The sequence below is a fragment of the Mytilus californianus genome, unplaced genomic scaffold (assembly GCF_021869535.1).
Source record: "Mytilus californianus isolate M0D057914Y unplaced genomic scaffold, xbMytCali1.0.p SCAF_8, whole genome shotgun sequence".
NCBI classification, from domain to species: domain Eukaryota; kingdom Metazoa; phylum Mollusca; class Bivalvia; order Mytilida; family Mytilidae; genus Mytilus; species Mytilus californianus.
In genome coordinates this window covers 29223979-29251009 of record NW_026262734.1, presented here as the reverse complement: position 1 = coordinate 29251009, position 27031 = coordinate 29223979, and the positions used below count along the sequence as shown (strand labels likewise).

At 32.3% G+C, this 27031-nt stretch overlaps 1 protein-coding gene and 1 long non-coding RNA gene across 5 annotated transcripts in view; one reads left to right on the top strand and one right to left on the bottom strand.

Annotated features, from left to right (window-relative positions):
- Positions 1-1766: 1766 nt before the first annotated feature.
- On the bottom strand, positions 1767-16340 carry LOC127710551 (uncharacterized). Of its 2 annotated transcripts, XR_007986223.1 has the most exons (4): positions 15613-16340; positions 6931-7022; positions 3121-3240; positions 1767-2233 (listed from the first exon to the last, which is right to left on the bottom strand). It is a non-coding gene; the product is annotated as an uncharacterized LOC127710551 (long non-coding RNA). The 2 variants fall into 2 exon arrangements; XR_007986224.1 differs by lacking the exon at positions 6931-7022.
- LOC127710536 (retinal-binding protein-like) overlaps positions 13580-27031 on the top strand; it is a 26165-nt gene continuing 12713 nt past the window's right edge. Inside the window, exons 1-7 of one of the 3 annotated variants that reach the window (XM_052216468.1) lie at positions 13580-13713; positions 18491-18549; positions 19827-19912; positions 21536-21599; positions 22285-22328; positions 25769-25831; positions 26779-26967. In XM_052216468.1, coding sequence (XP_052072428.1) covers positions 19838-19912; positions 21536-21599; positions 22285-22328; positions 25769-25831; positions 26779-26967 — 435 coding nt within the window. In that variant the 5' untranslated portion in view covers positions 13580-13713; positions 18491-18549; positions 19827-19837. The other 2 variants (XM_052216469.1, XM_052216470.1) reach the window with 2 other exon arrangements.

Here is a 27031-nt window from a genome sequence, read left to right as displayed (position 1 = left end):
TTTCTCTAATAAAGTTTCAATCAAATTGCCTAAATTAAATGATATCAATAAATGTTCCATTTTTTTTTTGTACGGGGCATTATCAGTTCAAACCGAATTCGGCAATTTCCGATTGAAATTTCCGAAGTTTACCACTACCATCACCATCATTAATCATCATCATCACTATCACTGATCATTACCTTCATCGCCAAAACACGAATAATGTTGTGACGACTGCTTATAATGTTTTGACCACTGCATATAATGTTCTGACAACTGCATATAATGTTCCCACAACTGGATATAATGTTGTGACGACTACTTATAATGTTGTGACCACTGCATATAATGTTGTGACCACTGCATAACGTTGTGACCACTGCATATTTTGTTGTCACGACTGCATATAATATTGTCACCACTGCATATAATGTTGTCACCACTGCATATAATGATGATCATCAACATAAGGCAGTCATGGCGTTCCATACTAAGTTATGAGCACGTAATTCAGTGGTTGTCGTTGGTTGCTGTCTGTTACATTCATTCTATGCTTATTCATTTGTATTAAAGTTGGCCGATAGTTTTTTCGTTCGAATTGATTCACATTGTGTCATATCGGAACCTTTCATACGCTATGAGTTTTGCTCATTTTTGAAGACTGTTCGGTGGTCTATAATGGCTTAAATCCACGTCATTTGGATTGTTATGGGTAGTTGTTTCATTGGCAACCATACCACATCTCCTTATTTCATATTGTTTTGTTAATAAGCTTAAACCCAAACTTTTGCGTCGACAATTGTATAAAAAGGGACTCGGTTAAGCTATATAGTCATGTAATGTGCACCATAGCCAAAATTGAACAGATTGTGTGCAATTACGTTCTCATTTAGTAATTTACATAATGTTTTATTTTCATATTAATGTGTAAACTTGTGCAAGTGAACGTGTTTTAACTATACTATCATCTTTTTTGAAACCCATGATTGTTCACAACATTTGTTTTGTACATAAAAGAGCAGAAAAAATAGCTTGTACACTCTCAATGTCTTTGATGTAGCTTATCTCTGTCATATTTGCATAGTTTCAGGCTGCCGTCGTATGCACAACATTGAAACACATCCTTTATAATGGCATTAGACTACGACTGCTATGAGCCAAAATATATATATAGAATCTAACCCAATCTGGTGTACTCATTTGCAGCATAATGCCAAAGAAGACGACTCTTATTGGTTGGTTGAATTGATAACTTTGTGAGTTAAACATCAAGCAAGTTAATCATTGCAAATAAACTGTTGGTGTCAAAACACAGATAACCTGTACATAACGTGTGTACAAATTATGATTTATATAATTTGTACAATATCACAAGTTATACACAACATAGTGATACATTACGTCACTCCCTTCCATAGAACATCTGTTCCGATCTCATGTATAAAATGTGTTTCTTTACTCTGTATCATTAGGGATATTTGTTCATTAGTGGTGAGGGGCCTCGGTGGCAGTGTGGTCTAAGTAGTTACTACTGTAATCACTAGCCAGTCAACACTGAGGTTGTGAGTTCGAACCCCGCTCGTGCGGGTGCATTCGACTCCAATCTTAATTGACTAGGATTGTCAGTTTTCCTATCGAAGGTCGGTGGTTTTCTCCGGGCACTCCGGCTTCCTCCACCAATAAAAAACTGGCCGCCACGAAATAGCCCAAAAGCGGTGCTTAAAAGTGGCGTTAAAACACCAAAAATCAAAAAATCAAAAAAATTATTAGTGGTAACAAACTCATTATATCTGATAATTTATTCATTTCAAGAACTGTTGTAAACGCAAAAATTATGCTAAACACAATGCATATACAAATGTTTTATTAAGTAAAAAATTCAAAATTAAAACATCATCCGGACAAGAATGTCCATTCTGTTCTTAATTTTATCCTATTGGTGGTGGAGCCTTTGTAATTGTCGTTGCTTGTGACACCTGCTGTTCTGTGATTTGTTGAGGCGTTTTGATGCCCTGTGGTATAGGTGGCGCTTTTGTCGTGAAAGGAGGGGGTGAATTTGTCGTTTGTTTTACAGTTGACGTTGGTGGTGGAGGTGTTGCAAAACTACCTCCTAAAACCAACCGTTTTCTAATATTGGAACTATGTAATTTTAGTTCGCATTTCACTCCAACGTATGACTTTTTGCAATCACAATGAAAACTTCCTGGTGTATTTACACACGTTCCTCTCTCACCACAAGGACTTGTGGCAGCTGAAATATAGACAGGTATAAAAATATAGGATAAATCACCGAGGAAGAGTAAAAACAAAACAAATGAGGTGTGAGTCTACTAATTACTTTAAGCATAAATGACAAAGATCATGCTTAGCTAGGGGTAACAAAACAATTCCTCGGATCTAATATTAAAATAGTTGGTGCACAAACTTCGTGCAATTTAAAAGAATCTGTGCAAGTTTGGTGGAATTCTGTCACGCCGTTTTTTATGAATTTGTTGATTAACAAAGTATGACGCGACCGAATATAACACAAGACGACAGTATGATCCCTATGTGACAGTACAGCTTCGCTGTCAGACGACACGATTAAACTTGTAAATGAAATGAATCATTCGAAAAGTTTAACGTATTCAGATATTAATAAAGGGCATGATACATACAAGTACATATACGTGCTACTTCATTGGAGTATACCTTACATCATCTTTGCTGTTCAATTGTGTTTACATCTTATCTGGCATTTATCTATTTTTCATTTTCTTCATTTCTAGGATTTTAGTGTGAGTTATTTTACTTGAAACTAAATGCGTTTAACTATGCTTTTCAGCGGATTTTTATAGAAATCAAGTATTTTTATCATAATATCTTTAATAAATATGCAGACCAGAAAATGTATGGAAAAAAACAACATTCGCAGACTTAAGCAGTCTTGGTGGTTTATCCAATACGACAACTTTTGGAATACAATATTTCAAACTCGGAGTTTAGCAAACTCGTGGAAAATAATGTTTGTACTATATCAAAGGCCTTTTTACTGTATACATGTATACCTGATGCTTACATGTTCAATGATGTTGCATGATATACTATTGATATAAAGGTTTGTGTTTACTGAAACTATTATTTACTGTTCAAATATACCTCTGCTACATTCGTCGATATCAATAGAACAGTCGCTTCCAGTCCATCCTTGATGACAGAAACAGACATTCAAAACACTTAGTCCGTTGCTACATTGGTTTTCTCCAATAACTGTTAGTCCTATTGAAATAAAAATTGCATGTTAGGGCAGTAGATAAATCTAAAAACTTTCGATCTGAGGCCATGTCGCATACGGAAACAAAAGATGTAATACATGAAAACTTAAGAAGAGGCCCAGGAATTGGTAAGGATCATTGCGTATGTACAGTAAGGATAAATATAAAAATAAGAAGATGTGGTATGATTGCCAATGAGAGAACTATCCACACAAGACCAAATGACACAGAAATTAACAACTATAGGTCATCGTACGGCCTTCAACAATGAGTAAAACCTATACCGCATAGTCAGCTATAAAAGGCCCCGAAATGATAAATGTAAAACAATTCGAACGAGAAAACTAACGGCCTGGTTTATGTACAAAATAATGAACAAAAAACAAATATGATATACAGCAACAAACGACAACCACTGAATTATAGGCTCCTGACTTGGGACAGGCACATACAGAATGTGGCTGGGTTAAACTAGTTTGAAGGCGCCTACCCTCCCCCTAACCTGAGACAGTGGTGTAACAGTACAACATAAGAACACACTATAAAAATCAGTTGAAAAGAGCTTAACTCATCAGATGGATACAAAGGAGAAATACATCTGACAAAACACAGAGTGGACATGGCAGGGTACTTATACATCCCCACAACAAAAAGACAATAAGTACAGATCTGAGAGTACTCGCAATTACTGACAACTAGTGCAAAGCCAATAACAACTAATAAAATAAATTATGCATCTAAGACTAAAGTTCTTATTACTCTTAAAGTATTCTAAAGAACAGCTTCCTGACACCTTTGGAACCGTTTCTGGTAGCTGTGTTCTTCACTAGAATAGTTCTGGACATGTTTACCGTATACCAATTTTGGGCCGCTTTACGTAAGGACAGTTCTAGGGTCCAACTGATCTAGGATAGAACATTTATGTGACAGATTATTCTGACAGCTTTGATGAGAAGTTAAAACTTATCTTATCTGTATCAAATAAGTTTAGTAAAACATGTATGAATAAATAAATAAAATGTCCACGTACTTTGGTACGAGATATTGGTGACCCCAAGTTCTCAAACGAGACATCTAAAATACTGATGTTTCCATTCCAAAATAGCTAAATAGAATCACTAATCATAAACGATAACCATTATTATTCGCGTATTAATCTGTTAGAAATATTAGTACTACATTGACAACCTCAGTGAAAAAGTAAGACGCGTATTTCGGAAACTCAAATTTGACTTTTATATCGTACTGTTCTTATGATTTAAATACTCCTCGAAGGACATGTTACCAATGGCCATTCACTATAAAAACTTTCTGAACATTGAAAATACACTGAAACAATGTGTAAAAATACCTGAACATTTTGCGACAAAAATAAAAGATCCAACCATTAATAGAAGTCTATCCATGTCTACAAATCTGAAATATTATGACGCCAGTAGTTATCTTATCTCGTGAGGGGATTGTTCGAACTGTCCTTCTAGGTCAAACCTATTTACGTAATCATAATCATATTGGTATTTGGTGAATATGATATGTATTCGATGTACTTTTGCATTTTATTCGAAATGTAAAAAAAAAGATGTTAGATATTTTAAATGATCAATTGCGGGGTAGTTGCTTGTTTTACGTCCAGTAACAAATATTTCATACTTATAGGACACATAACAATCTTCCTGTATATCAAACGGATATAACGATACATAGAGAAGGAATAGACTGGTTCTCTCTCTTATAAAATACGGGTATCTGAGTCACCCTTATTGCGTGCCAAACAGATAAAGGACAGGGAACCAGTCTAAAAGATAGGATATTTTCGTATGCTTCTAAAACTTATCATTACAGATTACCATAAGTCACATGATAGTGGCTCTTCCATAGAACTGTTTCTTTGTCTCTTTAACGTACAGATGGTCTGAAATTAGTTTACCCAAATAAGATACAGAGATATTGTGGGTTTTTAGACGGCGGCTTTCCAGTTGGCAATTGTGCCCTCAAATAGAATACAAGACTTAACTACACATTATATATGACTAGTTGATGGCTAGTACATTTTTTATGTATTCTCTTTTATCAGATGAATGTCCTTCATTTTTTCCATCGCCGGTGTCGATTCAAAATGATATCACTTTGTTTGCTCCCTCTGAAGTTGTATTTTGCTTAAATGTTAGGGTTTTTTTTTACCCTTCACATATATGTGACCAATTTTGTCCGCCCACCCCAATGTGTTTTTTTTTAAATAGTGTCACCAGACATCAAAACAAAGATATATTAAAATCGATTTTACACTAGAAAACAATCAATAATAAATTATTGGTCGTTTTAATTAGATTAAAGAACCGTTGTGAACAAGCTGAAATACATTTGTATTTTTATTTAAGAATTGAATGCTTCTTTTTGTAAATTTATTGGGGTGTAAAAGCGTTGACTGAAGTGCATTTTGTATGAAGCGCGGAAGCGCTTCATTCTAGAAATGTGCGCACGGTTAGGGCTTTTACAACCCTATAAAATTAAAAATCATTCATTACTAATAATTTATTTACATTTGTTTGCTAGGATCATGAAAACACGATTTCTATCAAGTTTTTCTTTTATTTGCCTGTGCACTTTATTGTGGAAGCTCGTGTCATCATGAATGTTACATTTCATTTTTGAAATGAATGTTAATTTCAGAATGACGCGAGATTGCTGTTAGCCAATCAAAATAACGTATTATAATGAAACATACATGTAATGTTATTTTTCAGAAATGAAGAACTTTGTCAGGTAGTTGCTAAAACCTGCTTTAATATTTTATGTAGATGAACAATTTTCTTATTCATAGATAGCGGGTGATGTAACTTAAATCTTAAATAAATATAGTTTTAAAATTATGTAAGATATTGTATATAATAATTCATTTAATAGTCTCTCATAATTCTTAATATAATGGCGCTTGTATATGTTTTAGTATTTAATCTTATGATGTTTTACTGTTAGTTTAATATACGCTATGTTTTATATATTTATTCGAATGTTTTATGTTATACAAGTTATAAGACTTTGATAAAATATTGAATCTACATCAAACTATAACTGCCCTCTAGGATCGAGGTGTTGCTTAGTTGTACAATAAAAAAAATGTGTCCTCCTCGAAAGAGATTGAAACGGAAATGAAATATTCGGTTAGCACAATAATCCATTATTTTATTTTTCAAAAATCCATTTACAATTCTATATTTTAAGTTTCAACATTCTCGCACTTAAGAAATGCATATAATATTAAATATTCATAAGTATTACTTTTAGTATTGACAAAACCTTTTTACCTGTCCGATATTCTCGATAATAAAAATACATTAACGGCTAATCACAAATGCTTAAATTGATAAAGATGTTTGCTGAATTAATCATGTCTCAATTTGACTTTTCTTTACTGGTTTGTAAAATGCACGTTTTGATCTTAAATGACTAGGGACAAATATGATCGAAATTAGTGACATGCCACCATGATAAAATTATATCAATAGAATATTTTACGATTTAATTATGGCAATTATTGGAAATTTTTATAGATGACCTCTATGTCAACTCGATATTAATGTTCACCTTACTATTTGTGAATTCGCTTTATCATCAGGCAATAAACATCTGTTGACATTGGAGTTTTAAAATCTAATAACATTCAACAGGGTATCAGAATGGTTCTATATGTAACCTCAACGAATAAATTTCGGCTCCTTCTTCTTATGGAGTGGTTATTTCTAAGCTGGTTCGATATGTACGTGTATGTACTAACATCCCTGATATCTGTGAACACAATAGAGATGATTTTTGAAAATATGATTACACTTGCAGAATTTAACAGATGTATTTCTCATCCAGTTCTTTATGATAACATGATTTATAAAGCAACTAAGTGTAGATTATGTCCTTGAAATGTTTACGTTAGAGCATAATAGACCTTTCCATCAAATTAGTTGTCAAATTTTTTATCAACATTTGCGTCTCGTGTCTTTTTGACGTTTTTTGACGGCATCGTCGAAAAATATTGTTTTGGTTTACTTTGAGTACCTGGGCTTCCCATGGTCTTATTCAATATAATTATACTTAAGTATCATTCTCTTGTAACAACATTCATTCTGTATTAAAAGAACTTCACCCCAAATACTAGTCTCGTGTACGTCACCCCATAATAACGTACGCTTTTGAAAAAACCTTGTAAAGGTAAAAGCATACTGTTGAAGTATGAAGAATACAAAAACTCATAACTAAAGTGCAAAGCTACACGACAACGCCGCTGCTCAGTTTATTAAATTTGTTAATTACACATGAACATTCAACAAACACATATGTATATATATACAAATATATACTTCACACAACATAATACCAAAAAGAAAAAACAACCCTCCAGTCCTATCCATCTTATCTTATTAATAAAAAGGGGGAACTAATTAAATAAATTAAAATTTACCAAGTAATTTTAGAACCGATCGCTTTGGCGCTGTCGTGCTGAATGACCGAAACCCCTGTTTCGGCGGGAAACTGACCGTACGATAGGTACGACACCTATACATCATGAAAAAGACAAGAGAAAAAATGTTCACTCTAATTCACTACGTTCAACCGTATGAAATTATATTAATTTATTTTACTTTACTGATTTTGTTGTACGTTCTTATATATACCTTTCGTCAATTCACTTATCAGAGTTAAAGTAACATGTTAATTTGGGCCCATGTATTCGTCCCAGGTCGGGAGGATATTAAGTGGTTGCAGGTTCGGAAGTCTACAAGCACATAACGATCGTTAACGGTGGAGAAACACCTGACTGTATGGCGAGCTCTAGATAGATTATCATCTGTCGGTATAGGTTATTTTCACAGAAATCACTGCATTAACACTTATTCGGGATACAAAGACTCTGTCAATTTCATTTATTTCTTCTACTACTTATGACAATGTCATAATTTTTAATTGGTTTAAATTAATTGATAAAGGTGGTTAAGGTTATACTTGTATTATTGTTGGAAAAATATAACTTTTTTTAGCATAATAGACATACCGAAATGAAAATCAAATTGACCTAATAAAATCCATATACTAGAAGTTATATTTTCTCAAACAATAGCACAGGTATAACATTAACCTTCATCAATCAATTTAAACCAATTAAAATGATAAAAATGTAATGAATAGTGTTGGTGTTAGTTAACCACATATATGAACATAAAAATCGTATGTAATGAAAAAAAATAAAACATTTTGTTTTATTGTTTGTTAACCACAGATGGACATAAAAATCTAGATGTAAAAGCCAAGGACAGTTGTGATTGATTGTTTTAACTAAATCTATTTCTATTTAGAATTCAAGGATGTTTAGGGAACTTTTTCGTAACTACTTTATACAACTCAAACACATAAATTCACTCAAACACGTGCAGATTTTGTTTTACGTTCATCGAATTGGTTCATTTTTCAAACTTGTTTCGATGTTCCATCTCTTCAGAGGTATGTGAAATTATACAAATAAAAAGACAATTACCCTTAATTAACATTAAAATACAAAAATCTTTTAAAAAATCATTTCAATAAGTAACATCGTATAACATCTAAATTTCGATTTTTCCTTAACTGGTCAGTTTTTCTCTTAGATGTATTTTTCAGTTGTTTAAAAAATGGAGAAAAGAACCCTGCATTGTGTTCTTTGCACCAAATATCTGTACAGAGTTCATTTTAAGTTCAGAAGGTAGTGTCCTGATATGTGTCAGAGATTGCACTGCATTGATACTGTTATTAAATCTGCTGGGGGTACTGTTTGTTTTATTGATCTGCATCTGTGAAAATTGTATAGTTGTTTTTTTTTTTTTTTTTTGTTCATAAACACAAAAAACAAAAACAAAGCATTTAACAGTGAACAGGAATGCATTCAGTTCTCAGAATAAAATATAATTCAGTGAGATTTGTCGATTGTCAATTAACTCATATTTGATATTAGATGCCTGCAGCTGGTAAAAAGAATGTGTTTTTGCTAGGAAAATTTGGATAAAACTTAATATGCGTTTACATAATGGTATAAACAAAAAAAGTGCTTCATGTACTAAGTAAATTTACACAACTTTTTTTTCTCTAAAGAGGAATTCATATTTTTCTAAACATCCACTTGCGCCCTTGACCTCTTTCTAACTTATGCCAGACACCATTTAAAAAGGAAATTGATTGTTATTGGAGTAAGAAAATAAGAAACATAAGATTGCCTATAATATTACTACCGATCATTCTTCTTCACAAAAGGTTTATTTGTTCAGAAATTAATTGTATATATTACTATGTATTTTAAACGGAAAGGGAGTTCAATGGAAGATATATTTTACAGGGCGTACGAATGTAGCTCGAAAAATATGATGTACACTAGATCGTGTTTACATTTGATGCATATACTTTAAGCACTGATTGATTTGCGGATCCATATTTGTTTTAATAACATAAACGGAACCAATTTTAATGCACCAGATGAGCATTCCGACAATTAATGTCTCTTCAGTGATGCTCAAGGCCAAAATATTTGAGTATTCAAAACTAATACAAATGTTGAAGAGCGGATCAAACCAAAAAAGACCTAAGGTATAGCCAAATCCAGACAGAGAATCAGAGTAGATATTAAATAAATATTTTCAAAATAAACTTTTACGATGCTGATAAAAGATAAAAGTCCATGATAGATGATAAGTCAAATGGTTTATGTGTTTATGAAATATAGACGATTGTGGAAATAATTTTATTGTTCGTACATTAAAAGTAACATAAAGTAGTTCGCTATTGATCATGTGTTGGATTGTTGTTAACCAATCGCAATATTTTAGTGTACGCAAATGTATTTTTCCCCATAATAGCTTGTCAAATGGTAAATTAAATTGAATTCAGGTCATTCTTGTAAACATGTATGGGTATTTTAATCTATTGGTTCAGAACTGCTTCGTAAAATACGTGTTTACAAAAAAACTTGTAAAAAAGAAACACTATTGTGTATCAATTAATTAAATAAATCACTACACCAAAGGGAAAGGACCAGCGCTTTTATTGCTGTTCTTTATCTCAAAGTCACAGTGAGGTCCATTAACATAAGAGCAAAAACTCTTACCAGACTGCATTTTCAAAGGGTCTTTAGAATGAACATGGGGTTTCAACATTTGTTGTAAAAATGAGTTAAGTCAAGCTTGAGATAAGAAGAATGTATAAGTCTTCGATAATTATTTTTTATTCTTAAAAAAATAACAGTGTTATATTGAGTTTTATTATATACTTAGTAGTAAATACAGATAAATTGTATGTGTAATACAATCATTGGCAACCGTGCTGTATCAGCCACCCGTGATGATATCGATATCAGCACGGTTGCAAAGGCTTTATCACACCTTTAATCTGTATGACGTCACATCATCGATTGCAGTCACTGTTGCAAAGGCTTTATCAAACCCCTAATCTGTATGACGTCATGTCAAACCTATAATCTGTATGACGTCATTTCAAACCTCCTTACCTGTATGACGTCATGTCACATAAAAACATCTGCGTGAGGTATATGTTCATAATATAGTTTCTCTAATTCTTCATCAATTTATCCCTTTCTGCACCCATTGTATAAAAAAATTTTTATCAACGTGTGGTTCGTTTGATCTCAGTTCTTCATTGGTTAAAATCCGATTATGACGTCAAATGTTCTTGCTTTCCTCTGAATTTCCTATTGTGACGGCATGAAAAAAGGCGACCATGCCTGATGACGTCACATAGAAAGAGCACATCTTTTTGCAAATCATTCGAAAAGAATGAATAAATTTGCCTGCGTATTGTTTGAAAATTATTAGAGAAACAGATTCCACCACCAAATCTCGTGTAATACGATATTTATCCACTCTCGACAGTTAAATTTTAAATATTTAAAACGCTCGGCGAGCCTCGCGTTTTAAATTTGAAAATTTAACTGTCTCGAGTGGATAAATATCGTATCACACTCGATGCAGTGGTAGAATCTATATGTATATGATATGGCTTTTTCAATATCACACACCGTATCAACCCTCAACCAATATAATCCCTCGAGCAGAGCTCTTGGGATTATACTGGTGTCTCGGGATGATACGGATGTGATATTGAAAAAGCCATATGATATTCTCTATTAATTGTCGCCAGTACTGTATACGAAGATATATCGCATGATCTTTTGTCTTTGATAAATCTGTGCAATTTGTGATATTTGAAGCTATATCAAGACTATCAACATAGCCCTTAGTATTTAGGTTTTACCCATGCTAAACTAATAATTCACCACAAGAATGTTTTAAATGACGGAAATATGATGAAATGTTATGCGACGTGCACTTATTGCACTAAGACATGATCGTGATTTTATACTTGACAATAACTTATTTACACTTAACTGGTGACAAATAAATGAAATACTCATAATTAAAAAGCAGATGATAGCTTGTTGTCGAAGTGATATCTAATAATACATTTAATTTATTTCGACTGCTCGAAAAAAGTTACTTGAGTGCTTCCCATATTGGATAATTATAGAGCTTTTCGATTTTTTTTATCTCGAGCGGTAATTATGCCGTATGTCGATCACTCTAAATAATATGTCGTATGCCAAGCACTCCTGATAATATGTCGTATGTCAAGCATTCCTAATAAAATTTCCTATTTCAAACACTCCTGATAATATGTATGTCGACCACTCCAGATAATATGTCGTCAATTGAGCACTTCAGATAATATGTAGTCAATTGAGCACTTCAGATAATATGTCGTCAATTGAGCACTTCAGATGATATGTCATATGTCCTTCACTCGAGATAATATGTGGTCTGTCCAGCACTCCAGATATTTCATATGTGGAGCAACCGAGATAGTATGTCATATGTCGAGCACTCGAGATAATATTTCATATGTCGGACAATCCAGATGATATGTCATATGTCGAGCACTCCAGATATTATGTCTTATGTCGAGCATTCCTTATAATATTTCGTATGTGAAACACTCCTAATAATATGTCAAATGTCGAGCACTACAGATAATATGTCGTATGTCGAGCATTACTAATAATAGTTCGTATGTCAAACACTCCTTATGATATGTCATAAGTCTAGCACTCCAAATGATATGTCATATGTTGAATATGTCAGATAATATGTCGGCTGTCGAGCACTCCAGATAATATGTCATAGGTGGAGCACTCCAGATGATATTTAATATGTCGAGTACGTCAGATAATATGTCATATGTCGACCACACAAGATAATATGTCGCCTGTCGAGCTCTCCAGATAATATGTCACATGTGGAGCAATCGAGATGATGTCATACGTCGAGCACTCCAGATAATATGTCGTTTGTCGAGCACTTCAGATAATATGTCGTATGTCGAGCACTACAGATAATATGTCGTATTTCGAGCACTCAGAAAATATGTCGTATATCGAGCACCCCAAATAATATGTCGTTTTTCGAGCTCTCAGAAAATATGCCGCATGTTGAACTCTCGACATAATATGTAAAGCGTTTAATACAATTCGTCATTCACTCTAGATAAAAAATCAAAAGTAAGTATTTTCCCCATGCATACTGCAGTATAATAGGAAGATAAAGGGTGATGTGATTCGGGACAAGTTACAACGGGTATTCACAACACTGTTGCATTAAACTTATAGTACAAGCACTCTCGGTCAGAGCTGATATTTTCCCTCGAGTCCAATACATGCGGTATTTCCTTTTCTTGATTCATTAACTTCAGACAATGTTGAATATGCGCATTTCGACAAATAATGTCTTTCCAGTGATGCTCGAGGACAAAATATCCAAAACTTAATAACTTGGACAAGAGATCAGAGCTATACATGAGAGAGATACATTCCGTAATTTCAAATGATTTCCTAATTTTTATCACTAAAATTGCATATATTGATTGTTGGTTGCTTAATAGAAGCAATATCCGTGTTTTCATGTCAGTACCGAATTACAGAGCAACTGAGCTGGTAATAATACCTTTGGGGACTAATAGTCCACCAGTAGAAGTATCGATCCAGTGATAATAACAAGATTTAACGGTGCATATATTACTACACCAGATGCGCATTTCGACAAATAATCTCTCATCAAAACATTTGAATTCATCGATTAGTAATAATTGTTTTGTAATTTATTATCATATTAAGGCACAGAAGTATATACAGTGAATTGTTTGCAAGAGTTATAAAGAACAAAGCTAATCAATGTTGGTAGGCTCTAACTTTATTCTTCTAAAAGAAACCTTTTTATGCTTTATAAGGACGGGCTGTATTATGACGCTAACCTCACCTGGCATGACCGGTAGTTTACCTTTTAAGTGCTATCAATGTCAAGCCAGGATGACTTTGCCAAATTAACATGCAGAGTTCACCATGCAAATCGATACGCACCGAACTGAAAATAATAAACACCAACAGACACACACAAAGGTAGGACTGATTTAAATTTTAAAAACATTTTTTCTTAATGAGTTTATCTATATTTACTAATATGAAATGATATGCGTTTACTTTAAAAAGTAACTTTAAGTCATATTATATTCCATTTTGTCAATTTTTAATGGTTTTACTTTGTTGAGATGTGTAAGCGTGATACTTGCCGTACATATATATATTCGATTATGTCAATTTTAATTGTATTTTTATAAAGTTGTTTAAGTTTATACTATAAGTACAAAAACTCGTATTTGTCCATTTTTAATTGTTTGTATAGTGTTTGTATGTGTTATTATAATAAAAACATTTTGAACATTTACAAATATTTAAATAGCTAAAGTTAGTAATGCGTATGTATTTTTTTATGTCGTAATGTGTGCAAAAAAATATGTTGGTATATGTTCTTCTAAACATTTGTTAACTGTACTCTTTTAATACTTTACATCGCGGGTCCGTGAATGAATTAAAGTACCTATGACTTATTCTTAGCCTGGATTTTTAGTATTCGTTTTGTCATCTGATAAAGTCATGCTGATTGTAAGTTGCAAAGTTTTCTCTGCTTTCAATTTTTTTCTGTTTGAACCCGTCTTGGTTTTCTAACTACTATAAACTTACTTTAAAGTAAATTTAATTTTTTTTAACTAATTAACCAAAATTGATAGTGGTATTGTGGTGGAATAAAACAGACTTGTTAAATAGTGTACTATCGTGTAACATAGATATTAAACAACTTCTCGAATAATTCGAGGTTATCCTGATAGAGGAGGGATTTACAGAAGGTAACAGGTAACTACAACCGGAAACTACATGTGACATATACTATTGGTATCGGTATCGGTATCGGATTCGACCCGGGACTTGTTGATTATTAATAAGACTAATTATGTGGAAAATAAAAGGGTCAGGAATGGTGTAGTGTAATTTTTAAACAACACCATTGTCCTATATTAGTTATATATATAAAGTTGAATTCTTTGATTCATCGTTTTTACGTCATGTCGGTTAACAAATTGGACCTCGTTATTTTAGTAGTATAGATGCTTTCCAACAATAAGTCTTAAACGTACCCGTTCTTAAAGGTTGGTTCGACAAATACAATCTATTTTGAACTTCAATTTACACAAAAACTAACAAAGTACTAAGTGCTGATTTTTGCACGATGGATAGTCCACGTGTTTTTTTCCGAATGCCTTGCCCATCAAATTTTGCAATTGTTAAACAATTTTGTTCTAAGAATTTGCCTTTTCCTTAGCGAAAACTTGTGTTCCATCTGTTGTAATCTCTAGTTAAAAACGTAGAAAAACAAAACGTTTGATCAATGCTTTATTAGGATTTGCAGATTTAAAAGTTGCAAATAATACATGTACATGTACGTGTACATTTTTTTTTTTTAAATTCTAATTAATCTCAATATTCAACTTTGCTAACAATCTTCTGATATCCCTATTTACATTTTATCAACACAATAAGCCACTGGACGTTAAGCATACTACAACTGTCATTCAACCAATCAGAATAGACGTTCTAACGATTTATTAAAGGCTTCCTGGAATCAAGTAGATTATATTACTAGAACTATTTGTAAATTAAGGACACAAGACAGAACAGAGAAAAAAAATGCACATTTTGCTACACATCAGAGATAGGAGACGAGTACTTTATTAGTATGTCCTGCTTTCAAAAACTAAAGGGAAATTCTATTTACCCCCATGTGTTTCATGTCACCCAAATGTATTCAACTTCAGAAACATTTTAATATAAAGAAATATTCTGGTCTAAAAAAAACTGTGTAAACTAATTAAAATAATAAAGGAGAAAATCGGTCCGCCGTTCTATACCACATTATCATGTTGTTTTCATATTGTATCTCTTACTACAAAAATGTTTGCTTACCTCTTTAATACTATGTATTATTTGTACATCTTTTTTGTTTACCCACCGTGCGAGAGCCTCATGGGTAGACAAGGTCGTTAAACACCCCAAATATATCTTTTTTGCGTGTCATTCTCTGTACCTTTGATTTTTGTTTAGAGAATAACGCAATATTGTTGTTATTGTTGGAAATACCCTGCATAATGTCATAGTTCAAGGGGATATATACTTGGTTGAACAATAAAATTCAACATTTACATAATTGTTTATGTATCCTATATATCCTTATTTACGTATCGTTAATTCTAAAAATCAACGTCAACAATTATATAAACAAGATTTTAAACTAAATCAAGAGATTTTTTATGGTTTGAAACACGTTTAATTTTAATTGCCTTTCAAACATATCTATTTAGAGAGAGGTATTCAACTGTAACACTCATCTGTGAAATAGGCTACAATACTGAATAATGGTCTTGTAAAAATAATTAAATTTGCTGCGTTAAACCAAATGTAGTTATAATAGCAGTTAAAATGTAAGCTAAAGTTTGTTTGGTTATCTACTTTCAAGTAAGTTATTTTATCTGAATCAAAATAAATATTTTTGAAAAATATAACACTAAGCAGGTGTATATATATCCCATTCTTGTCTGACACTTAAATTCTTTTGCAGTGTAGAAAACAAGTTGCTAAAATAATGTCAGATAGCTACTAACATCAGAGGCGGATCCAGCCATTTTTAAAAGGGGGGGTGGTTCCAACCATATATCCCCATTCAAAAGCATTGATCGTCAAAAAAGGGGGTTCCAACCCGGACCCCCACACCCCCACCCCCCCCCCCCCCCCCCCCCCTGGATCCGCCACTGAACATGGAAGGATAAAGTGATGTTATTAATTAACAGAAGTCTAATATTCTATTAGTGTAACCTACTCCATTGCTTCCTAATAAACCGATTTATATATTGCTTTAAAATAATTGACATGGCAAGTACATGAATATGATTCCTATATTGTTTATTTCTCACAAAATAAAGACGTGTTGATAGATTTGTATACCGTACGCGTTTATAAAGTATGTTGACACACTAAATAAAATAGTACAAGACATGTATTTATGTATTTATTCAATACACAATAAAAAGTACAATATGTTATAAAACCAGCCCCATTATCCGTCAAGATTATTAAATATCTCTACGGTCTAGACGTCTACTGGTCATTTTAATGACCATTATTTAGCCGGAGGACTTAACGTATATTAGGTGGACAGATTTAGTTCGGCCATTGACTGTTTTGGTATTTGAAAAATTTATTATTGAATTGTTGTTTTTGTTTTCGTCAAGATATTCCGGGACTATTTTCGCAGTGAATGTTGGGAACTATATGTATCAAAAACAATTTTAGTTGGGTAAATATATTGTTCTGTTATTTAATATATTTGTATTTTTTAATATGATAAATTATAAAATTGATGGAGGTGACATTTTGTAGGAAATATTAACATCGTTTTCAATACTTTAATATATTGACGTTAAGAGATTCTTTTAAAGTTTAGGAGTCCTAAATAGTGCAGATGACGCTAAAATGTAAAAAAACCGACACAGTCAAATTTCAACCCCTTCAGAAAAGAATTCTACCACATAGAATGTAAAATTCTTGACACTTGCTTCGATTTTTTGACTTATATTTGGTTAAAAGTACGTTTTTAATCAAGCGTTTTGCTAATAATTGGAGTGGAAATTTAGAAATAAAAAGAGCAGAAATAAACAAGTTACGGGCCAAGGATTGTAGCTGTTTGACCTATTCATATTGACATAAAACAAGATTAATTTAAAGTATAATTTTTTATTCACGATAATTTAATGGGAACTGCATTATTATACATTCTCGACTTAACTTCATTACCACTTGGTCCAGGAGTTATAAAGCAACATGAAAGTTAACAGATGAACTGGTTAGAAAAATATGTATCTTAAATGTTAATCTGGAGCGTGCTCGGGTGTGATAATTATTTACATTCAGATAACAAATGTGTATATTACAAGTGACAATATAAAAAAGGAGATGAGTATTGATAGTTCATGATTCAACTATCCATCAGAGTCATAATGACGTGGATGTAAGTAATCTTACTTTATACTATGTATATAAAGTCATTTGTACATCTATGATGTAAGCAATTATTATAGTAGGCCTCCACTCCATTTTACATTTCATTACACTGTTCAGTCGAAGACGAATTGTTTTCTTCCCATGTCCAAAACGATTATATTGGAAAGAAATATATAGGTTGTGGACTTTTGTCTCAATTTGTGTAAGTCAAATTCCCTTTTCTTTTAAACATATCGATCTGTTGAATATAAAAAAAACATATGCTTATTTGCATGATCAAGATTAAAAAGAGGAAATGTGGTTTATTATCGCAACACATTTATGTGTCTATCACAATTCAGTAACCTTGGCAGTGGTTATTTTGTGTCATATTTTAATTGTTTGTTCTTATAAGGAGAATTAGGTGATGATTGCAGATCTTTGACTGTTTGTCTACTTTATTCACAACTTTTAAGGACTCGGGACGATTTAGAACTTGTTATATTATATAGACACCGCATATTGCCGATGATTGTATGTTGCCCCCTAAAAGGTTTTTCTTTTTATCGTCTGGTTGCTGTCGTATTGACGTATATCCCACATCTCCTTTTATTCATATTAAATGTCGGTTTCATTTTTATCATTACATATAATAGACGTAAATCTGTTCATTACTAACTACCTGCAGATTATTTGAATTTAGATTCAGACATAGATAAATAAATAAATATCGATAAACCTACAATAATGCCATAAAATACCTACCGCAACGGTTTCTTAATGTACTTGTTTATTATGTATGCTTCAGATTTTTGGATAACAGACAATGAAGATACATGGACATTAAACTGTGATATGTGCATTAAGGTAAGTGTTTAACACTATTGTTAAACAAATGATACTTTTAAATTTTGCAAGTATCAATAAATCAAAGGTAACCATAATGACATGCAAAACAAAACAAATAATTCATGTGTATGTTTCGGAGTTAGTGTGGCGTCTATTTCGCTGAACTAGTATACATTATTATTTATGAGCAAGCTGAAGCCCGCCTCCGGGTGCGGATTTTTCTCTCTGTGTTGAAGGCATATTGGTGGCTTTGGGCTGTTTACTGCTCTTTGGTCGGGTTGTTAATTGCCTCTTTGATCCATTTCCCGTTTCCATTCTCTATTCTAATACCTATTATTACTGAGTTTAATAAACATAGTGTAGAAGATACAATATATATGTGTGCATGTATAGACATATATTCACTTATGTGATCTATCTCCGGATTGAAGAGATATTGCTCTTAAAACAATGAACGGAGTGTGAATAATACGAAAAATGCGTTTATTTGATTGGTCTATCCTGTAATGTGTAACGAAATAGCGGCATTTCTATTGGTCATTCGTTAGGTAAAGATGCCTTTCAAAGGTCATAATGGAAACATTTTCCCGTGGCCACGAATATTTGTGATTTTTCTTCAATAAAAATGCGTTTATTTGATTGGTCTATCCTGTAATGTGTAACGAAATAGCGGCATTTCTATTGGTCATTCGTTAGGTAAAGATGACTTTCAAAGGTCATTACGGAACATTTTCCCGTGTCCACGAATATTTTTATTAAATATTCTTTTTGAAATTTGAAAAAAAAGGCAGGACAGAAGTTTTGAGTAAAAAAAAAAAGCAGGATGACAATGTATGTAAAAAAAGTCAGGATAAACTAATAAAAAAAGGCAGGACCGAATAGAGTAAAAAATAAAAAGGCAGGACAGAGATTACAACTAAAAAAAAATGCAGGACAAAATTTTTCATCCTAACCCCCCCCCATAAAAAATCAAATGGTAGCTCCCTTAATCTTTAATACTATGCTCATGTTGCATTTGAATTATCATCATATTTCTTTAACAAATTCTATTGGGTTTACGTTTTGCAAACACTTTTCATAGTTTGCATAGCTCTTAGTCTTAAGTTTGATGAGCTTGAATTAGATAACTAACTACATGTCAAAATGTTGCTGTCAGATCAGCGGGAATTAGCGTTCCCTTGCCAAGAGATTAAAAAATGGAAGCAGATTCATTTAAAAACAATTGCTCTGAATTTCTTTATTTTGAAAATGGTACAAGGCAAAAGCTAATTGCACAGTATTTGTTTTTATTTCAGCTTTTCTAAAAATGAACGATATAAACGCTAACAACAATTACAGCAGAAAACCCTTGACGCCGAAAGAACAAAAGGCATTGCAACAGGTATACTAGTATGGATCTACATCCAGAGATATATTGAAACATGGAATTCTCTCTCCGGTATCTAGAGCTGGTTATTGATAGATACATTTTGTTAAATTGGATGTATTAAAACATGGACACATCAAATCAAAATTTCGAATTTGAAAATGTGTTCTGCTCCTATGTAGTTATTAGTTGGATAAGGTTCATAGATAAAAAATTTTCACAGACAAGTAATTTCGCCTCATTACTTGTTTGCACTATGCCCCATTTCACAGTACCTATCTGACAAAATTCTCAACAGGAAACGCATGTGTCCTTTTACATAATTATAAGAAAAGGTTAAGCAGTCAAAAAAAATGTAAAATTAGTATTTCTTTTCTACAATGATCTGCAAAAAAGCAAATATATTTAACATAAACTAATACATTAAAAATGCGTGCATATCTGTCAATGTTGCTCTATTCTAAAAAGAGTTTTATACTACAGTAATGTACTACAATAAACTTTTTTGTTGGCGTCTTTGTCAAATTTACTATTAGATACAACAACTTTTTTAGTTGGCGTCTTTGTTAAATCTTTGTATGTTTGTTTGAATTTTCAGTCAGTTGTATTGTATGTCTGTGGTGTATGTTTACACAGTTTTGGCTGCTGGATCCCAATTATTGTCACATTAATATATTATGTCTGTTTGGGTTGCTCACCCAATTTTGTCAATGTGACGGAATTATTAACAACTGTCATACAAGTGTGAGGTTTAGCTAGCCGTAAATCTAGATTTAAAATTAATCCACCGTTTTCTTCGGAAAATGTCTGTACCAAGTCAGGAATATGACACTTGTTTTCCATTCGTTCCGTTTGTTGATATAGTCTAACGATTGATTTTGTCAGGTTTTATGATATTCCACATTTTGGTTTTAACTTGGAGTTCGGTATATTTGTTATACTTTTTTATTCATACTTGTTTTACATTGTTTCATTGATTAACACCAATACACCATGTTTATAGTTAGAATATCAAAGAATATCAAGTAACATGTATATACCTAAATTTTTGTAGTAAAATGGTGTATACTCCATAAAATATAAAATCAAAATGTATAAGAAGATGGGGTATGATCGCCAATGAGACAATTTTTCACTAGGGACCAAACTGACGTAAAAGTTAGCAACTATAGGTCACCATACGGCCTTTAACAATGAGCAAAACCCATACTGCATAGCATGCTATAAATGGCCCCGACATGACAAATGTAAAACAATGCAAAAGAAAAAAAAACAGACTTATACTAGTCTTTTTAGGGCCCTTTATAGCTTGTTGTTCTGTGTGAGCCAAGGCTCCGTGTTGAAGGCCGTACCTATAATTGTTTACTTTTTACACATTGTGACTTGGATGGATAGTTGTCTCATTGACTCTCATACCACATCTTCTTATTCATATTATGTACAAAACAATTAACTAAAACAAATAGGATACACAGCAAAAAAAACAACAACATTTGTTTCGGTTTGTACTACTGGATATAAAATAGCAACCAGATGTATAAATTCTCTTCTCATAAATCTGACATTTTCGTACAGTAATATAATGAAATAAAATAATGATCTTTCAGCTTGATCTTAAAATATATTTTTTGATTTAAGTTTAAAGAAAATACAAAAGACATTGCAGACCAAAATAGCTATGATTTGGAAAAATGGCTTCGAGGTAAGGATTTTTTTGTCTCTATATAAAACTTTCAAAATCATCCTAGAATAATAAACAAATTGATCTTCTTAAAACAAACTGTTGTTGTATTTTAACAGATACCGATTAGTTCCAGACATACATTCGCTCTTTTTTGTAAAAATTAAGACAAATAAGAAACAATTAAAACGATAAATGTACATGATGTTATATGAAAATATAGACAATCCTTCACTACATAGCACAAGAAAACATTGAATAGAAAAAAAAAGAATAATAACCACGTGGGAAGCAGTGGAAAATAAAAAAAAAATGCCATGGTTGAAAGAAAGACAGACGCACAGACAGACCAAACCCTATAGCGTCTGCGAAAACAAAAAACTGAGCATCACAAACACATCAGAACACGGTTGTGGGAGTTGTGAAGTCAGGTGCTTTATAGTGCTTGTTTCAATGGCAAAGTGGTCAAATTTACCGTGTAAGTTTTGTGACTCGGTATTGTATATATTTATGCTAGCAACAATAAACGTTAATATGTTTATAACTTTACAGAACTAGTAAATATAAAACTTTATAATATTCTGTAGTAACAATAACTAACAAAAATGAAAACTATAACTTAAAATTAAATATCCTTCATCTTTTCATTGCAAAAACGATAAAGAATTAAATTTTAAAGGATTTTAAGTATGTGTTTTATTTACAGCTCGGTGCTTTGATGTTAGGAAAGCGGAACAAATGTTACGCAACGTAAGTATTTGTTATACAACCTTTTAAGACTGTATACCGCCATCTTGGATTGTACAATAGCAGTACACTATCAGTCTAGTTCATTGCCTTAGTCTGCAAATTTTGAGACAGGTTTGCAATTTATGTGAAAATACGTGATTTATTACATTATTCAAAATGTTTAAACAAATAACAAATATTTGTGTTTTTTTAGAATCAATTTTTCAACTTAGCCATTTAGGGGGAGATAACTCTTATAGTAAAAATTTTATACTGGAATGATTGTGAAATTTTTATCTTTTACTTGTAGCAAGAACACAAGTTCGGTGACCCCATTTTTTCTTTTTATTTTCTTAAAGCATATTATAAAACCTATCTTCTCATATTTTATTTCAAAATTCTATCTCATAGATTTCTTTTTATTCACAAAAATGCGTTTTTTCATGAACAATCTATGCAAATTTGGGCAATTTTGCACAACTTGTAGCTTGAAAAATAGCACGGTGACCCATACTTTTTATTATATTTTAAAACAAAGCATAGTAAAATCTTCATTTTGGTAAAGTATAAAAAAAATTCTATCTGAGGAATTATATACCGATGATCCACCTTAAATTAGATTACTGTGATCTTCACCGTAATATTGGTCATTGGTGAATAATGCGTAATTTACAGTCTTGTTATACACTACACACTTGTTTGTAAAAGGACCTCTTTAAATATTATAAATATGACTCAAATGATGTTTAATGCCGAATCTAAAGTAATATAAAGTTATCTTTTTTTTTTATATTCGATTGACAACAAAACATATGTTGTAACCTAAATTCTGTATATTGTGCCTAGGAATAAAACCAATGACCTGGTTATTTGTATGTGTGGTCTGGTTTAATGATTAAACATAATATGTAACTATATGGATAATAAAAGATAGGATGATACCAAATGAGAAGGGTTGGTTTCAAAAGGTTATAAATATGTATGGTATTAGTTGTTGAACAATGATTTAGCTTTTTCATGATTTAAAGTGTTTATTCAGTCCTGGTAGTTGATTTTCAGTCCAATTATTTCCTTGAATTAACGATCGCATGCTTTTCCCTAGTCCTATATTTGACCTCCGGGCGATATTCCCTGTTTTTTGAGCGCTCAAGCCTACCCCAATTAGGGACAATGGTGTAACAGCACAACATAAGTGTCTTCTTCCGACTTTACTTTTTTTATTGACCTTTTGAAATCTTGTTTCTATTTTTACAAAATGTTCGAGTTATCGATGTGACCTCATATTTTGATCTTTTCCTCGATATTGACACAGATTAACATACCCTCTGCCCATCGTAAATGTATTGCATTTACATAGTACAATTAATACGTAACGCTCGTTCATGTTCAAAATATACATACTTCATTAACAGGGATGTGATCCTTACACAAAGACTACTCCAACAGATCTGTGAGGTAGAACGACTGAAATCGATATACAGAAGTTTTACGGTCACCATCGAACATTGGTTGACATATACGATGTGTCTATGTTTCAACTCTCTGGCGACATGTTTTCCCGGTCTTATAGCTTGAAATACTTGTACCATTAACAGTACTAATTTTACTGCACCAGATGCGTCAGATCTGTAATTTTACACATTGTGTCTTATTCCCGATTTTTTATATTTTGACTGAATGTGGATTCGCATGGCAGGTGCTATATTTATAGTAGGCCATGTTTACCCTGTAAAAGCTTCCGGTATGGTTCCTTTTGGATTCATACTGTTCCTTAGATGATTTGTGTTACCTTGATTTGTACCTTATTAGTTGATTAGTGAGACATCAGTAAAACACTGTTGCCTAAATTTATGCTAGAAACAATAAACGAAAAAGAAATATGACAGACGGCAAACAACAAAAACCACTGAACTACCGTCTCCTAACTTGAATTGGGACAAAGACATAAAGAACGAGGCGGTGTTTAACATGTTTGTGTGTGCTCAACCCTTCCATAACCTAGGACAGTTGTGTAATAGCACAACAAAAGAACAAACTGTATAAATCAGTTTGGAAAAAGTAAAATAACAAAAATACCGAACTCCAAGGAAAATTCACAACGGAAAGTCCTTTATGAAATGGCAAAATCAAAAGCTCAAACACCTCAAACGAATGGAAAACAACTGTCATATTCCTGACTTGGTACAGGCATTCCTTTATGTAGAAAATGGTGGATTAAACCTGGATTTATAGCTAGCTATAAGGGTGGAAGGGATTGACTCGTCAGTTTGGTGCGAAGCACATAATACAATAACTAACAAAAGAGAAAAGCCATAAGCTTTAAGTCAATCAATCTGAAATTGATGTTTCTGAAATAACTGTTAACACTTCGTTCGTTGCACGTTTCTGATATAAAGAAGTAACATTCTGCTATTCGCCAATTGCATTATTATTTAGGATATCATCATCTTACTATATTTAGAGATAACAAGCACAATTAATTCTAGATGATACATTTTTAAGTCAGGATAATTTCAAACATTACCTTAATAAGATTACAATAGTTTGAAATGGTTATCGGTACTATTATTTGTCTGTTTGTCTTTTTATTTTTGGCCATGGCGTTGTCAGATTGTTTTCGATCTATGAGTTTGACTGTCCCTCTGGTATCTTTCGTCCCTCTTTTCCAACACCGTCTTTTAATTGTATTTGAATAAGTATATTAGAAGGATGAAACGTAATAACCCGAGTTCCTTTTTCTTCTTAACGACAATTTGTGTTCGTATATTCTAATTAAGTAAATGTCTGAGTTGGATGAATTTTTTTATTATGTGTTCAAAAAGTTCGTCCAATCTTAGGAAAACTCGCTACTTAAATTTAAAATCGTACTCAACACAAACTGTAAACTTAAGGAACATTCCATGATGTAAAAACAAGATATTTTATAGTAATACATTTTTCCAACCTTATGAAACCAGAGTATAGGATATTCAAGTCATTTTAGTGTCATACAGATCTTTTATTACACGACTGTAATATATACGTGCGTCATCGACCACATACTTAACTTTAGTGTACCATATATATATTTTTTTTAATTTGATATTATTAATAGCATTTATACAAACAGATCGATTTTAGAGAGTCAGTGCATTTGCACTATTTAATCATTCAACGTAGGTCATGTCAATGTATTATTCGTGCTTGAATGAGTCCTTTAAAAAAAGCTCGTTGAAGTCGTTGTTGACAAACGTGATGATATAGAATTAAAAGGGGGTATAAATAAAGCTTCCAGATTTTTAGCAGTTTTAAACAAGAGGGGTAGCTTTTCAAGTGGGAAAATGAACATATTTCAGAGTATTTCTATTATAAATAATCAGATACTTATTGCTAATGTTTAACATTAGTTAAAATTTTCTTACCATAATTGATATAATATTTATACATAATTACTTTATTCATATTTTTTTTCTTTTCAACAGAGCATCGATTTCAAACAAAAGATAAAAGTGAATACTCTACTTCAAGAGTACAAGCCACCTGAGGTAATAATTAAACTTAAACATTATCCATTGTAATACTAATAGTTGCTGCCTGTGTTCGTAAAATACAGACAAAGATATATCTCCTCCATGGTCTGTAGCAGAGACTAGTCCATATTTGTTATTTGTATTGCAGAGATTGTATAGCAATAATTTTACAGTCTTCACTTGAACAACACATGCATGTATACAAATAAACAAAATATCCATCATGCCAATACAAATAAGAAAACGAATGGATTTCAAGTAAATGTACAAAACCTTGTTAACACTAGATATACTACCAGAGTTAAGGAATCATAAGAAAAGTCGTTGAGATGTTTTTAGTTAAGGACCGCTATCCTCGGAAATATAGTTTTTAATTTAGAAAACTACAAAAGAGAACATCTGAAAATTTCCCTCTTCTCATTTACAAACAGTTTGGACAAATTAACTCCAGTTTTATTACATTTTTTTGGCTAACTAAAGTTACATTAAATAAACACCAAGATGACAATGACGAACCTACTATCGTCTTTCTGTCGGCGAGTTGAGGAGGGGTGACCTTCGAACCTTCGAAGGTTAGCGGTTCTCTCCGGGCACTACGGCCTCCTTCTCCACTACTAAAAACTGACCGCCACGAAAGAGCACAACAGGGGTGAAAGTGGCGTTAAACACAAATCAATCAATCAATCAATTAAGCGAACCTTTTGTATATTTAACGTGGAGGAAAATTTTAATAGATGTGTCAAATTAGATTTAGATTAAGTAGTCTATCTAATTTATTATTTAATAATACCATCAACTCATGTATAAAAAGAAAAAAATAACGATGGGATTTTTTTATAATAAAAAACACTTCATCGAAATGCAACCATTTCGATTTGACAAAACCATAATTACTCGTTGTACGTAAATTCATTATTCCATGCGACCTAATATCATATGATATATTTTATTACACACCTAAGGTATTACGAAAATACTTAACTGGTGGATTTTGTGGTCATGCCATTGATGGGTCACCACTACGCGTGGAATTGTTTGGAAAGCTAGATATCAAAGGCCTGATGTTTTCTACAAAAAAGTCTGACCTAGAAAAAACAAAACTTCTGCAATGTGAATTGACAATAAGAGACTGGGCAGAACAAAGCAAAAAGGTAAATCACTTAAATAGAAATTTCATGCAATTTCCAGACTGAACGAGTTTAATGTTTTGCTCTT